This window comes from Balaenoptera musculus, chromosome 8, assembly GCF_009873245.2.
Source record: "Balaenoptera musculus isolate JJ_BM4_2016_0621 chromosome 8, mBalMus1.pri.v3, whole genome shotgun sequence".
In the NCBI taxonomy this organism is placed as follows: Eukaryota; Metazoa; Chordata; class Mammalia; order Artiodactyla; family Balaenopteridae; genus Balaenoptera; species Balaenoptera musculus.
In genome coordinates this window covers 38,420,487-38,436,349 of record NC_045792.1, presented here as the reverse complement: position 1 = coordinate 38,436,349, position 15,863 = coordinate 38,420,487, and the positions used below count along the sequence as shown (strand labels likewise).

The window sequence follows — 15,863 nt, the reverse complement described above, 5'->3', positions numbered from 1 at the left end:
AGTTAGAAAGTCTGCCTCTGAGTGGAGAAGGGCCAGGGAAAGTTCCCCCAGGGAAAGCTGGAACCGTTCTACCCGTGACCCTCCTTCACCTTGGGGCTGATCTCTTCCCCTCCCTGGCCTCAGTTTCTGCATCTGTAGGTTGTTAGGGGTGAGTGTCAGACCTCACTGGATATTTTATGACGCTGCCTCAGGTAAAGGTTCTAGAAGCAGCCAGAGTATCATGGTCGCTTGAGGGAGGCTTGAAGCCCATGCCTGCTCCCAGGGATGACGGAGGGCGTGGATTGAGGTGTCCTCTCCATCACAGGCGGAGCTCCTCTCTGCAGCAGGCCATGGGGTGTTGGTGGCAGCTCCTGCTGGGGCTGTGGGCAGTCCCACCCATGTGGGCTGGGCGCGAGCTGCTCAACATCTGCATGAACGCCAAGCCCCACAAGCCAGAGCCCAGCCCGGAGGCCAAGCTCTACGAGGAGGTACGGAAGCCAGAACTGGCGTGGGGTGCAGGGTGGGTGGAGGCTTCTTAGATCGGGGAAGGGACACAAAGGCCAAGATGGCTTCTGAACCCCTATCCATCTTGACTCATTTGGTTCCCTAGGTTGGGTTTTGGCAAAGGCCACTGGAGGGGGGCTATGAACTTCTGAGACCATAATTGCCAAATGATTTACAATTTCCATCCCTGAGTTGCACGGCCACTCAGGGAGCAGGGGCAGATGATGATCCCGGAGACTCATAGATATTCAGCCTAGATTCCAACAAGCAAGGTCCCCCTCTTCTGCCCTCCCACCAGCAGGCCCTGGAAAAAAATAAGACTTAAGGGACCCCTCCCCAAGTCCCTAAAGGCAATTGACAGGGAGCAGGGAGGACGAGCAGGGCTGGCATGTACCTATGAGCCCTTCTCAGCTGCACGTGCCCTGCCCCAGTGCAACCCCACATTCCCCTGGGTCTTGGGGACAACCCTGCTACCGCCACCCCCAGGATCTGAGACCTTGAAAGCCCCGTTCCTAGGGGACTCACAGTCTGTTGCGGGGAGGCCAGTGTGCAGGCGCCCTCTGGGTGTGAATATTGACAATTTATCGGCATTCCTTCTATCCAGGGGTCGCTGGCCTAAAGGCATCCCACTTGCTGGGTCCTCTTCTAGGGGACATTTTTACCTTTCTGGCCCAGACACTCATCAACCCTCTGCCCCTCCTCCCCACGCCTTTTGCTTCTTCATCCACCTTCAGTGCATCCCCTGGAAGGACAGTGCCTGCTGCACGGCCAACACGAGCTGGGAAGCCCACCTGGATGTGTCCCTGCTCTACAACTTCAGCTTGGTTCACTGCGGGTTGATGATGGCAGACTGTCAGAAGCACTTCCTCCAGGCCATCTGCTTCTACGAGTGCTCTCCCAACCTGGGGCCTTGGATCCAGCGGGTGGGAAGAAGTGGGCTGGGGTGGGTGGGCAGGAGACACGTCCATCAATGCCCTGTTCATAAGAGCCTGAGCTCCAGGCTGCTAGCAGGAACAGGAGATGCTGTCCCCCTGTGGACAAGAGCAGAGTCAGAGGCCGCTGTGGGGGAGGGACAAAGATGGAGAGGAGGTCACCTCTGGCCCTAGAGAACGGCATGCATGGAGAGTGGTCACAGGAGAACAGCGGGATGGAGGGACTATTTGAGTCACGTTTCTGTTTGTAGGAACAGAGCTGTGTACAAACTATTTAACTCTGCCTCAGTATTCTCATTTGTAAAATAATATTTAGTGACTTCGTAAGAGAATATGTTCTGACGGTACCTGACCCAAGTTCCACTGTAGCTCTTGGTAGTCCTCAGGTTGGTGCTATTATAATTCTTGCCTCTTGCTATGCCCACACCCAGCTGGACCCGAGTGGGCGGGCGGAGCGGATTCTGGACGCGCCCCTGTGCCGGGAAGACTGCGAGCAGTGGTGGACCGACTGCCGCACATCCTACACCTGCAAATCCAACTGGCACGGCGGCTGGACCTGGAGTCGGGGTGAGTGATGCTAGGCAGGGCCCGGGAGGCCCCCCACCCGAGGGCAGGTGCAAGCCCTCCACTCCCCCGGGGGCAAATGATGGGGATGTGAGGACAGGAGCCGGTAAGTTGTCCGTGCCTGGATCTCCCCTCAGGGAAGCCCCGCTGCCCTGCCAGAGCCCTCTGTCACCCTTTCCTGCATTACTTCCCCACCCCGGCTGACCTATGTGAGAAGATCTGGAGCAACTCCTTCAAGGCAAGCCCGGAGCATAGGACCAGCGGGCGGTGTCTGCAGAAGTGGTTCAAGCCTGCCGGGGGCAACCCCAATGTGGCCGTGGCCCGCCTCTTCGCCAGCCCTGCCCCGTCCTGGGAGCTCTCTGACATGCTCCTGGCTTTCTCTCTGTTCCTGCTGCTCCTTTCCTGAGAGTCCCTCCTCCTTCCACACATGCCTGCGTTCCCCCAGCTGTGGGCCAGGCCCGGCCATGGCAGCCTCCTTCCTTAGCACCTTCCTGAAATGAGCAGCCCAGGCTGGGGGCTGGTGCCTGAGCCTCCCACGTTTGGTTCTGCTCTGCTCCACCTTCCCGGCCTGGAAGGCAGCTGGGGGCTGGGAAGCCACAGGTGACCATCCCCTCCTGTCTTAAGGATGGGGGACTCTGAGGTGGGACTCCAGGCCCTTCTCATCCAGTGCACGCCCACCCCCTACCCAGTAGAGCTGAGAGTGTGTGCCCTGGCCTCCCCTCCCACGATGGTGTCTCCAACAAAACAGCAGTCGACCTTTCCTTCTGCCTGACCCACTCGGTCCTAGCTCTATAGTCAGGGATCGGGGTGCAAGAAGCAGGAGCCGGTTTGCCCTCGGCCCTGAAATCTCCTAGTTGGTTGTTACTTTCCTAATGAGGATAGACTTCTTAACACATGCCAGGCCCTCTCGTTACATCCTCACAACAGCTCTCTGGTGGGAGTGCTTTCAACACTCCCTTTTCTTCAATAAGCAACACACCATAAAAAAAGACCCAAAGCCGGGACAACCGTGGTGCCACCCAGACCATCGGCTTTGTTTTGGGTACCAAGATTGAAGCAGCTGTCTCAAGTGCTTTCGGCTTTCCCTCTTCTTTTTAACTCCGGAATCGCAACATGCTGGTCTGAAATGTTGGAAACCTAAGTTCTAATGTCTTTACCACTTTCTGTATGACTTTTGGCAAGTCCTTTGACCTTCATTTAAGACTGTCGTGGTTTCCCTCTGCTGGAGGAATGAGAAAGTTGGACCAGATGATTTTAACTTACGAAAAGAAAAGGAAAAAGGCAGTGCCATTGTTTTCTGGGATACAGACTGTGCTTCTCGGGCAGTGCCATGTCCTAAAGACTGAGGGAGAAGAGTCAGAACTGAACCCGAGACGGGACATCAAGACAGCCTTCACATCCCATCTGTAAGTGGACCAACGGCCGACGCACCCACTCAGAACCGTCTGGAGCCTGAAGCCCAGCAGCTTCCCAGCATAGATGGTGCCTTCCCACAAACTTTTCTCTGTCAAAGAGAGGCTTCTAATATGTCTGCAGTTGAGTTAGAAAAGCCAACCAACGCCACCCCCGTCCCTCCCACACTTACCTTTAACGTGCTTGTTCACTGCGTAAAGCACAAGCCTGTTACAGGCAGGACACTCGAGGTCTAAAACTCATGAAGAGAGCCCTGCAAGTGAGGTGCTCAGAGTCTGGAGAAGGAAGCAGACAGCAGCAGCGGTGACAAAGCACTTCAGTCTGCAGGAACGCCTGGGCCTGGGTTGGGTCCTAGGAAGGCCTCACAAAAAAGGTGAGGCTTGAGCCTGGGTGAAGAAGGGTCACTTCACTGAGAACAGGGAGGAAAGTGTGAGATAAAACCCAGCCGGGTCCCCAAGGCATGAACTGTGGGAAGCAGTACCTTTCATTTTTCTTCAATCAATCAATCAATCGTGGCTTCAAAAATATGTATAGGTAACATCTCTTGAGAGTTGAGGACTGAATGAAGTGTCTGAGAGTGTGTCTTTGGTAATAAAGCTGAGAGTTTAATGAGGTTTGGTTTTTGTTTTTTGTTTTTTAGTGTTTTTAGGTATAAATATAAAAATTAGTCAAAGTAGGGTTAAAGTTGAGACGCACAAAGGAAGACTAGTTCTGGGAGCTCTAATAACTGTTATTATTTATTGATTACTCTGTGCCCGGGGCTCTGCTAAGCTCCTCACATGCATTAGTTCATTTGATCCTCACAAAAGCCTTGAGAGGTACTCTCGCACCCCCATTTTTCAAATTAGGACAGAAGCATGTGGGTTTGAAACCAGGTAAGTGTGACCCCAGAGTCCCAGCTCGTAAGGCTTACCCTGAACATCCTGGCAGGTCGTTGAGTGGGGCTGGGGCGGACGTGGGGAATGGAGGGAGGGAGGTTGGTTCCTGACAGGTCGTGGTCAGGAAGGAGACTGATCTCTCTCCCCATATGTGGTTGTGAGGAGTGTTGGGTTTCAAGCAGTGGAGTGGAACCGTCAGATTTGCAGCTAGATTGTTTGTTTTAATCAGAGTATCCATGCACTTGGTTAAAACACATAGGTCAAATGATCTCTAGCACACACTGAGCCACAGAGCCGCGGCTGGCCCCTAGGCCCCAGGGCCCCTGCCCAGAGGCGCCCACGTCTAGCCACTGCTGGATCTAGCTATGAGAAAGTTACAAAAGGTGTCTTATCTTTCTGCCACACGTTCAGACTATTTTTTTGCTCTCTGTTCTGTTAGTTTTTCAACTTAATCTTCCAATCTTTTTAATTTTGGAAATCCATTTTTAATTTCCAGGAAACTTTTTTTTTTTTTAACTCCCTTGTTCTTCACAGCCTGCTGTTTTCTGGTTTTATGGCCGTAATATCTTCTCATATCTCACTGAAGGTCTAGTTAGAATTTTTTTTATAAATTTATTTTATTTATTTATTTTTGGCTGTGTTGGGTCTTTGTTGCTGCACGCAGGCTTTAGGGGCAGGGGTTTCAGTAGTTGTGGCACGCAGGCTCAGTAGTTGTGGCTCGCGGGCTCTAGAGTGCAGGCTCAGTAGTTGTGGTGCACGGGCTTAGTTGCTCTGTGGCATGTGGGATCTTCCCGGACCAGGGCTCGAACCCGTGTCCCCTGCATTGGCAGGTGGATTCTTAACCATTGCATCACCAGGGAAGCCCTAATTAGAATTTTTTTAAAGCTTGTTTCTAGTCTCTGAATGACCTGTTTTCCCCAAGGTCAATCTGTTTATCTTGATCTCCTATGTGCTGCTGGTTTTCTCTGTGTTTGGTGATCTTGGCTGTGTGTCCATATTTAAGAATGAGGCACTGGGTTGATTTTTCTATGCAAGCAGTGTAGGTGTCCTCCATGGTTGTATATGTGGGTCTCCTTTCCCCTGACTAACAAAGCTGATGGGGAGTTCTGGGTACATGGGGAGGGTTCGTTGACTGGAAGACTTTGCTTCAGAGTGTGGAAATAATGAAAACCCACCAAGTGAGAACGAGCAAAGCCTCTTTATTCAGAGCTTGCTATAGCAAAGGAGTCAGCCACCATTACTTGCATTTTCGCAGAAACTCAAAGGAGAAAGTTTTAGAGTGGAAAAGAGAGAAGGTTTCAGGTGCGCCCTGATTAGAGGCTGTTGGCATGGGGAAGCTGGAGGTAGGCTAACAAAGCAGGTCCTCCGGTGATTGGTTAGAGGTGCATATTTGGCTTTCTCTGATTGGTCCTCAGTTGAAAGGAGAGAGAAAAATCAAAGAAGCTGTTAGCTATTAATCAAGTCCTGGCTATGTGGAGCTGATTGTTAGAGGGATTATTGTTTGGCTTCCTGGGCTGTTTGTAAAGATAGTTGTCTAAATTCCTGTCACTCTGACTTATAGATAGTAGGCTGGCTTTCTGGGCTGATTACTGCAGATGATGGATTAGAATTCTATTTTTATATACATCTGGCCATTGTCCATTTGCAGTCTCAAGACGGAGTCAGCAGGAGCTATATTGGAGTGCAGACCCCCTCAAATACTGGAATAAGGATGGTTCTCTCTGGGGTGCCAGCATCAGATATTTCATCATATGTAAAACTGCAGCACTATCCAGAATTTAACTTAGAGAACGTCTTCCAGGATCCCCCAACCTCAGGGGTTAAAGTTAGGTTGCCTGAGCTCTAGATTTGGGCAGAGGTCACAAGAGGGAGCATGTAGTATTTCTCTCTCTGCTCCCACACCTGCCAACTCAGAGCCTCTCCGAGGTTCTGCCCCACAGGTCAGCTCCTTCTGCTGCAGCTGCTTCCTCCTCCCCTGGCAACCCCTGGTCCCCTTGGTGTGTTTTCCTGTGCTTTTCATCTTCTAAATATTTGTTGAAATCTCTTGTTCAGTGATGGTTTCCTTCACACTCTCTTAGTAAGGGGACACTTAGAAATAAATAATCAGGGGATATAGGGATATATGTATGCATAGCTGATTCACTTTGTTGTACAGCAGAAACTAACACAACATTGTAAAGCAATTATAGTCCAATAAAGATGTACTGTTAAAAAAAAGAAAAGAAAAAAGAAATAATCATTTTAGCGAGATCCCAGTTAGTCATTCCACCTTCGATAACCAGCAGCTGCAGATTTTTTAAAGATCTCATTGTTGTGTAATAAGTAGATTAAAAAGGGGGCCAAACTGAAGACAAGGAGGCTGAGGACAATGTGTAGGATAAATTTGCAGGTGGGGAATGAAATAAGAAATGCAGGTGATAGGAACCTAATTGTGAGCTATGCTCTAGGAGGTATTATGTCAGGCTACAGGAGAGACAGTGGACCAGAAAGGTGTAAGTTCAGGAACTGTTAGGAAGATAGCACCTAGAGAAATTTGGGCCATACTTGTGTATACAGTGCCACAAAGCAGGTATAAGATGAAATGTGGGAGAGAACTATCTATCTCAAAGGAACCAACCGTCCTGGATAATTCGACTGTGACACTCCCGTTTGTAAGAGGTCCTTTCCCTAGCCTAGGCTGTGCTAGGTCTTGGGTGGGAGGGGAGATGGCAGAGGGCATTCCTTCTACTGGATTCAACCCAGTCACTTTTCCACTACGGGAACATCAAACTCTATGCAAGTCCTTCCTCAGAGAATTCTGGGGAGTCCTAGGTAGCAGGTGAAAAACAAAACAAAATGGCCCTCTTTTGTATACATCCCTTGCTTTAAGATTCCTTTCTGAGTAACTCTCCTCAGTAAGACCCCTTCCCCGAGTGCAGAAGTCCCTGCAGCCTGACATTCATGCCCTAAGATCTTGTACCCAGACCACTCCTCTGCTGCCTGAAAAGGGTGACCACCCTTCCCATTCCTCTGCCACCATGTCCCTGCCCAGTCCTTTCCCATCCAATCTCCACTGACCCACTCCACAAAAATTACTGCTTCCTTGGGTACTCGCCAATGTCCCATTGATTTTGCTATTGGGGGACCAAGATTTGGAGACTTTTCTGGTGTCCCAGGCTGGTGTCTTTCAAATTGGATCATATTTCCCAGCTCCAGCCCTTGAGACAGCTTGAGTATCCAGTCTCTTCTTGCATCCCAAGGAGGCAGTGTTCCTGCCAACAAAACCAATCATCACCCATTTTTCATTTTCCGTCCTTCCTTCTGTTCTGCTCAAGTCCATCCTCAGATTTACCTTCTCCCAAAATCAGAAATCACTTTCAGTATTGCTTTTGCCACAAATGAACCACATAGAAAAATCTGGAGGAAGAGAGAGGCCTTCCCAGGGAGGAGGGACTGCTGATAGTCTTGGAGATGCTGGTGGGATGTCAGCATGGAGCTGTCCCTCAAATAATTGGCTTGGGGTGCACGAGAGGGGTCAGGGCTGGAGATGAGTAATTTGGAATCACTTTTCTGGAAGTGTTACTTGGAGTTGTGGAAGTAGATGAGTTCTAACAAAAACGTAGAGAGGAAAACAGAACACTTGTGGAGAGTCTCTGGCTTACCTGCAAGTTGGAAGATGACAGGTGACATTGTTACCAAACTCAGGTCCAGCTGCTCACCGCTTGAAAATCAGTACCCGAGAGAGAGGCAAGTGCTGGTAGAAAGGAAAGTTGCTTTTCATCAGAAAGCTGGCAATCTGGGGAGAAGGCAGACCCATACCCCCAAAACCAACTCTGAAGATTCTGCTCAGCCATGAAAGCTTTTAAAGGGAAAAGGGACGTAATCTCAGTTAATCATTGAGACAGGGAATCAGACTCATCATCATCTCCCACTGCATGCAAGCTTGTCAACTTCTTGTGATCTTTCTTTAGATGCTATCTTGTTCACACAGTTTGTTCATGAGATTACTAAAGGGGAAGCTAGGGAATAGATCTGGTCATCTGTTAATTACTTATTAATTTCTACTTCTTTGATCTGCGGAAAGAACCAAGAGTTTAGGCAAAGTATTGTGTGATCAAAACATTTGAAAGGTGTGCTTGGGCCAGAGATGAGTAGAGCATGGGGGTGCCTTATGTAAAAGTTAGTTACAATATAGCTTTGCTAAAGTGACAAGAGAAGGGGTTTCCTACTGAGGGCAGTTTCCTGCAAAGAGCTGCTTACAAATAGAAGCTAGTGAAGGGACAGAAAGCAGAAGCTAGGGGTAGGAGAGAAATGCAAAGAACTGCATCTCAGAGGGGCAATGTCATATTCTGAGTTGCCATCATATATTAATTAATTCATAAATAACTATTGAGTTATTACTCTGTGCTAGACATTGCTGGTCCTGGGGACTGAAGGACTGAATATACAAATAAACAATGACTAGACTGTATATAAAACTAAGATTATGCCCCATAACCTGTAACAACCAGTGAGGGAAGCCAACCTACTATCTGTGATAATCAGTCCAAGAAGTCAAACTATTTTCTACAACAACCAGTCTAGGAAGCCAAATAATAACCCTTCTAACAATCAGCCCTAAATGGCCAGACTTGATTAAGCACTGATAGCATCTCTGTTTTTCGTCCCTATTTCCAACTTAAGACCAACTGGAGAAAGCCAAAGAGTCTTCTCTAACCAATCACATCAATGCCTCATTTCTAGTTAGCATGCCTACAGCATCCCCATGCTAACAGCCTCCAATCAGGGCATACCTGAAGCCTTCTATTTTTTCCAGTGTTCTGCCTGCCTTTTAGGCTCTGCCAAAATTCAAGTGATGGTAGCTGACTCCCTTGCAAGCTCTTAATAAAAAGGTTTTGCTTGTTCTTATCTGGTTGCTCTTCATTTATTTCCATAGATACAATAATGAACAGGGCAAACATAATTCCAGTCCTTAGGGAACATAAATAATAATGAGGGATACAGTAAAAATATGAGCAAACAATACAAATTAAAATAACTACAAATGAGACAATTGTTAGGAAGGAAACATACAAGAGACTCAGAGAGAGTTGGGGACCATGTTTGTAAGATAAATAAAAAGTGCTAGTGGAGATAAACTTAAAAGACGACAGAAGAACTGGGGAGATAAGTTCAAGGGCGGTGGGTAAACTAGGGTATAAACACAAAGATTGACCTTGGGAAGGAAGTGGGCTACTTTTTCCACTGAAATAGGAGGAGAAGAGAGAAAATGTGAGAAAGCATTTTCAGAATTAAAATGCTTCAAATTTCCCCTGTTATGGCTGTTAGTATTTGCCTTATGTATTGAGGTGCTCCTATGTTGGGTGCATAAATATTTACAATTGTTATATCTTCTTCTTGGATTGATCCCTTGATCATTATGTAGTGTCCTTCTTTGTCTCTTGTAATAGTCTTTGTTTTAAAGTCTATTTTGGCTGATATGAGAATTGCTTCTCCAGCTTTCTTTTGATTTCCATTTGAATGGAATATCTTTTTCCATCCCCTCACTTTCAGTCTGTATGTGTCCCTAGGTCTAGGTCTGAAGTGGGTCTATTGTAGACAACATATATATGGGTCTTGTTTTTGTATCCATTCAGCCAGTCTATGTCTTTTGGTTGGAGCATTTAGTCCATTTACATTTAAGGTAATTATCAATATGTAGGTTCCTAGTACCATTTTCTTAATTGTTTTGGGTTTGTTATTGCAGGTCTTTTCCTTCTCTTGTGTTTCCTGCCTAGAGAAGTGCCTTTAGCATTTGTTGTAAAACTGGTTTGGTGGTGCTGAATTCTCTTAGCTTTTGCTTGTCTGTAAAGGTTTTAATTTCTCTGTCAAATCTGAATGAGATCCTTGCTGGGTAGAGTAATCTTGGTTGTAGGTTCTTCCCTTTCATCACTTTAAATATGTCTTGCCACTCCCTTCTGGCTTGCAGAGTTTCTGCTGAAAGATCAGCTGTTAACATTATGGGGATTCCCTTGTATGTTATTTGTTGTTTTTCCCTTGCTGCTTTTAATATTTTTTCTTTGTATTTAATTTTTGATAGTTTGATTAATATGTGTCTTGGCATGCTTCTCCTTGGATTTATGGTGTATGGGACTCTCTGTGCTTCCTGGACTTGATTAACTATTTCCTTTCCCATATTAGGGAAGTTTTCAACTATAATCTCTTCAAATATTTTCTCAGTCCCTTTCTTTTTCTCTTCTTCTGGGACCCCTATAATTCAAATGTTGGTGTGTTTAATGTTGTTCCAGAGGTCTCTGAGACTGTCCTCAATTCTTCTCATTTATTTTTCTTTATTCAGCTCTGCAGTAGTTATTTCCACTATTTTATCTTCCAGGTCACATATCCGTTCTTCTGCCTCAGTTATTCTGCTATTGATCACTTCTAGACAGAGTAGGGGACGTTAACACCCCACTTTCACCAATGGACAGATCATCCAAAATGAAAATAAATAAGGAAACACAAGCTTTAAATGATACATTAAACAAGATGGACTTAATTGATATTTATAGGACATTCCACCCAAAAACAACAGAATACACTTTCTTCTCAAGTGCTCATGGAACACTCTCTAGGATAGATCATACCTTAGGTCACAAATCAAGCCTTGTAAATTTAAGAAAATTGAAATCGTATCAAGTATCTTTTCCAACAACAATGCTATGAGACTAGATATCAATTACAGGAAAAAATCTGCAAAAAATACAAACATATGGAGGCTAAACAATACATTACTTAATAACCAAGAGATCACTGAAGAAATCAAAGAGGAAATCAAAAAACACTGAGAAAAAAATGACAATGAAAACACGACCACCCAAAACCTATGGGATGCAGCAAAATCAGTTCTAAGAGGGAAGTTTACAACTATACAAGCCTACCTCAAGAAACAAGAAACATCTCAAATAAACAACCTAACCTTAAACCTAAAGCAATTAGAGGAAGAAGAACAAAAAAACCCCAAAGTTAGCAGAAGGAAAGAAACCATAAAGATCAGATCAGAAATAAATGAAAAAGAAATGAGGGAAAGGATAGCAAAGATCAATAAAACTAAAACCTGGTTCTTTGAAAAGATAAACAAAATTGATAAACCATTGGCCAGACTCATCAAGAAAAAAAAGGGAGAAGACTGAAATCAACAGAATTAGAAATGAAAAAGGAGAAGTAACAACTGAAACTGCAGAAATACAAAGGACCATGAGAGATGACTACAAGCAACTATATGCCAATAAAATGGACAACCTGGAAGAAATGGACAAATTCTTAGAAATGCACAACATTCTGAGACTGAACTAGGAAGAAATAGAAAATGTGAACAGACCAATCACAAGCACTGAAATTGAAACTGTGATTAAAAATCTTCCAACAAACAAAAGCCCAGGACCAGATGGCTTCACAGGTGAATTCTATCAAACATTTAGAGAAGAACTAACACCTATCCTTCTCAAACTCTTCCAAAATATAGCAGAGGGAGGAACACTCCCAAACTCATTCTATGAGATCACCATCACCCTGATACCAAAACCAGACAAAGATACTGCAAAAAAAGAAAATTACAGACCAATATCACTGATGAATATAGATGTGAAAATCCTCAACAAAATACTAGGCAAACAGAATTAAAAGGATCATACACCACGATCAAGTGGGAGTTATCCCAGGGATGCAAGGATTCTTCAATATATGCAAATCAATCAATGTGATACACCATATTAACAAATTGAAGAATAAAAACCATATGATCATCTCAATAGACGCAGAAAAAGCTTTTCACAAAATTCAACACTCATTTATGATAAAAACCTGCCAGAAAGTAGGCATAGAGGGAACTTACCTCAACATAATAAAGGCCATATATGACAAACCCACAGCCAATCTCGTTCTCAATGGTGAAAAACTGAAACCATCTTCACTAAGATCAGGAACAAGACAAGGTTGCCCACTCTCACCACTATTATTCAACATAGTTTTGGAAGTTTTAGCCACAGCAATCAGAGAAGAAAAAGACATAAAAGGAATCCAAATTGGAAAAGAAGAAGTAAAGCTGTCACTGTTTGCAGATGACATGATACTATACCTAGAGAATCCTAAAGACTCTACCAGAAAACTCCTAAGGCTAATCAATGAATTTGGTAAAGTAGCAGGATACAAAATTAATGCACAGAAATCTCTTGCATTCCTATACACTAATGACGAAAAATATGAAAGTGAAATTAAGAAAACACTCCCCAAAAAAATTTAAAAAATTAAAAAAATTAAAAAAAAGAAAACACTCCCATTTACCATTGCAACAAAAAGAATAAAATATCTAGGAATAAACCTACCTAAGGAGACAAAAGACCTGTATGCAGAAAAGTATAAGACACTGATGAAAGAAATTAAAGGTGATACAGGGCTTCCCTGGTGGCGCAGTGGTTAGGAGTCTGCCTGCCAATGCAGGGGACACGGGTTTGAGCCCTGGTCCGGGAAGATCCCACATGCCATGGAACAACTAAGCCCCAGCACCATAATTACTGAGCCTGTGCTCTAGAGCCCGTGAGCCACAATTACTGAGCCTGCGTGCCACAACTACTGAAGCCCGTGCGCCTAGAGCCTGTGCTCCACAACAAGAGAAGCCACTGCAATGAGAAGCCCGCACACCACAAGGAAGAGTAGACCCACTCGCTGCAACTAGAGAAAGCTCCCATGCAGCCACGAAGACCCAACACAGCCAAAAATAAATTAATTAAATAAATAAATTTTAAAAAAAGAAAAGGTGATACAAATAGATGGAGAGATATACCATGTTCTTGGATCGGAAGAATCAACATTGTGAAAATGAGTATACTACCCAAAGCAATCTAAAGATTCAGTGCAATCCCTATCAAACTACCACTGCCATTTTTCACAGAACTAGAACAAAAAATTCCACAGTTTGTATGGAAACACAAAAGACCCCAAATAGCCAAAGCAATCTTGAGAAAGAAAAACAGAGCTGGAGGAATCAGGCTCCTGGACTTCAGACTATACTACAAAGCTACAGTAATCAAGACAGTATGATACTGGCACAAAAACAGAATATAGATCAATGGAACAGGATAAAAAGCCCAGAGATAAACCCATGCACATATGTTCACCTTATCTTTGATAAAGGAGCCAAGAATACACAGTGGAGAAAAGACAGTCTCTTCAATAAGTGGTGCTGGGAAAACTGGACAGCTACATGTAAAGAATGAAATTAGAACACTCCCTAACACCATACACAAAAATAAACTCAAAATGGATTAAAGATCTAAATGTAAGGCCAGACACTATCAAACTCTTAGAGGAAAACATAGGCAGAACACTCTATGACATACATCACAGCAAGATCCTTTTTGACCCACCTCCTAGAGAAATGGAAATAAAAACAAAAATAAACAAAGGGGACCTAATGAAACTTAAAAGTTTTTGCACAGCAATGGAAACCATAAACAAGATGAAAAGACAACCCTCAGAATGGGAGAAAATATTTGCAAATGAAGCAACTGACAAAGGATTAATCTCCAAAATTTACAAGCAGCTCATGCAGCTCAATAACAAAAAAACAAACAACCCAATCCAAAAATGGGCAGAAGACCTAAATAGACATTTCTCCAAAGAGATATAGATTGCCAACAAACACAGGAAAGAATGCTCAACATCATGAATCATTAGATAAATGCAAATCAAAACTACAATGAGACATCAGCTCACACCGGTCAGAATGGCCATCATCAAAAAATCTACAAACAATAAATGCTGGAGAGGGCGTGGAGAAAAGGGAACCCTCTTTCACTGTTGGTGGCAATGTAAATTGATACAGCCACTATGGAGAACAGTATGGAGGTTCCTTAAAAAACTAAAAATAGAACTACCATACGACCCAGCAATCCCACTACTGGGCATATACCCTGAGAAAACCATAATTCAAAGAGAGTCACGTACCACAATGTACATTGCAGCTCTATTTACAATAGCCAGGACATGGAAGCAACCGAAGTGTCCATCAACAGATGAATGGATAAAGAAGATATGGCACATATATACAATGGAATATTACTCAGCCATAAAAAGAAATGAAAATTAGTTATTTGTAGTGAGGTGGATAGACATAGAATCTGTCATATAGAGTGAAGTAAGTCAGAAAGAGAAAAACAAAGACTGTATGCTAACACATAAATATGGAATATAAGAAAAAAAAAAAAGGTCATGAAGAACCTAAGGGCAAGACGGGAATAAAGATGCAGACCTACTAGAGAATGGACTTGAGGATATGGGGAGGGGTAAGGGTAAGCTGGGACAAAGTGAGAGAGTGGCATGGACATATATACACTACCAAATGTAAAATAGATAGCTAGTGGGAAGCAGCTGCATAGCACAGGGAGATCAGCTCGGTGCTTTGTGACCACCTAGAAGGGTGGGATAGGGAGGGTGGGAGGGAGGGAGACGCAAGAGGGAAGAGATATGGGGATATATGTATATGTATAACTGATTCACTTTGTTATAAAGCAGAAACTAACACACCATTGTAAAGCAATTATACTCCAATAAAGATGTTAAAATAAATAAATAAATAAATAAAATAATATGCTTCAAATATAAAGCATTGAATCAATTAACATTAGGGGCTTTGCCACCTGCTGGGAGTTTAGAAGCTCAAACCCCTGGGCTAGTGGGCGCATTCCAGCCAAAGTGTGAAGCCTGAGCAGCTGCTCTGCACTTCCTGCTCTCCAAATTCACAGCTCAGGCAGCTTGTGTATCCTTACCCACACCATCTGTGGAAAGTTTCCAGAGGATGAAAATCCACTCAAGGGTGAGATTCAAAAAACTGAGACAGGATTTTTCTCAGGGCCAGGACATTTCATGAGTAGAGAGGCTAAGAGTTGGCACTAGCAATGAAAAAGCCTAAAATTTAAATTCATCCCGGCCTTTTCTGAGCTCTGCATCTGTCTATAGAGACAGGGGCTGTGGTTCCCCATCCCAGAATAGCTACTGAAACTGCTGGGCTCCAGTACTCTGACTCCTGCTTTGCAGAAGAAGAACCTAGAACTTACCAGGCTCTGATTACTTCAATTCAAGGGTGAACTTCGGAAGGAAGGAGCAATTTTCCCTGGGGTGGGTCCTGGTGCCTTAGCAGAGAGCTCCAGGAAGCTAGATAATAGATGGGGACAAAGGGAAGCAGACAGAAGGGGCCCATTTCTCACCAATGGCTAAGTTTAGAGTTTACCCTCTGTGGACATAAGTCAGTGTGTTCCCCCCCACACCCCAAGAACATCAAAATAGCTACAGCAAGACATTAAGTAATATATGTTGCTATGGTTTTGTTATTAAGTAAGAGGTATAACATCACCCAGTTCTAACCCATTTCTCAGCCTTGGTCCCTCCAAGGAGGTCTAGAGGTGGACCTCTGGAGGGACCAATATTTGTCTCACACATGATTTAATAATTTTTAAAAATAACTGAAAATTTGATGATGTGTGAAAGTAATGAGTAAGATGGAAATTTGAGTGAATATTGTAATAATTTTGGTGAGAAGAACTTTCTGAAACCAGTAGCTATAAAGTAAAAATTCATAGAT

General features: G+C 44.3%; 1 protein-coding gene across 1 annotated transcript; it reads left to right on the top strand.

Annotated features, from left to right (window-relative positions):
• The first annotated feature begins 329 nt into the window (after nucleotides 1-329).
• IZUMO1R (IZUMO1 receptor, JUNO) lies at nucleotides 330-2,385 on the top strand. The gene is made up of 5 exons (XM_036862044.1): nucleotides 330-467; nucleotides 1,218-1,430; nucleotides 1,570-1,572; nucleotides 1,847-1,982; nucleotides 2,117-2,385. Exons 1-5 carry the CDS (start codon nucleotides 330-332, stop codon nucleotides 2,383-2,385), a joined length of 759 nt encoding a protein of 252 aa, XP_036717939.1.
• The last annotated feature ends 13,478 nt before the right edge of the window (nucleotides 2,386-15,863 follow it).

Excerpts from the sequence above, each read along its gene's own strand:
- IZUMO1R (XM_036862044.1), top strand. The coding sequence starts at position 330 with ATGGGGTGTTGGTGGCAGCTCCTGCTGGGGCTGTGGGCAGTCCCACCC. Across the intron at positions 468-1,217 it reads AGGCCAAGCTCTACGAGGAG|TGCATCCCCTGGAAGGACAG; the intron begins GTACGGAAGCCA and ends ATCCACCTTCAG. Across the intron at positions 1,983-2,116 it reads CGGCTGGACCTGGAGTCGGG|GGAAGCCCCGCTGCCCTGCC; the intron begins GTGAGTGATGCT and ends ATCTCCCCTCAG.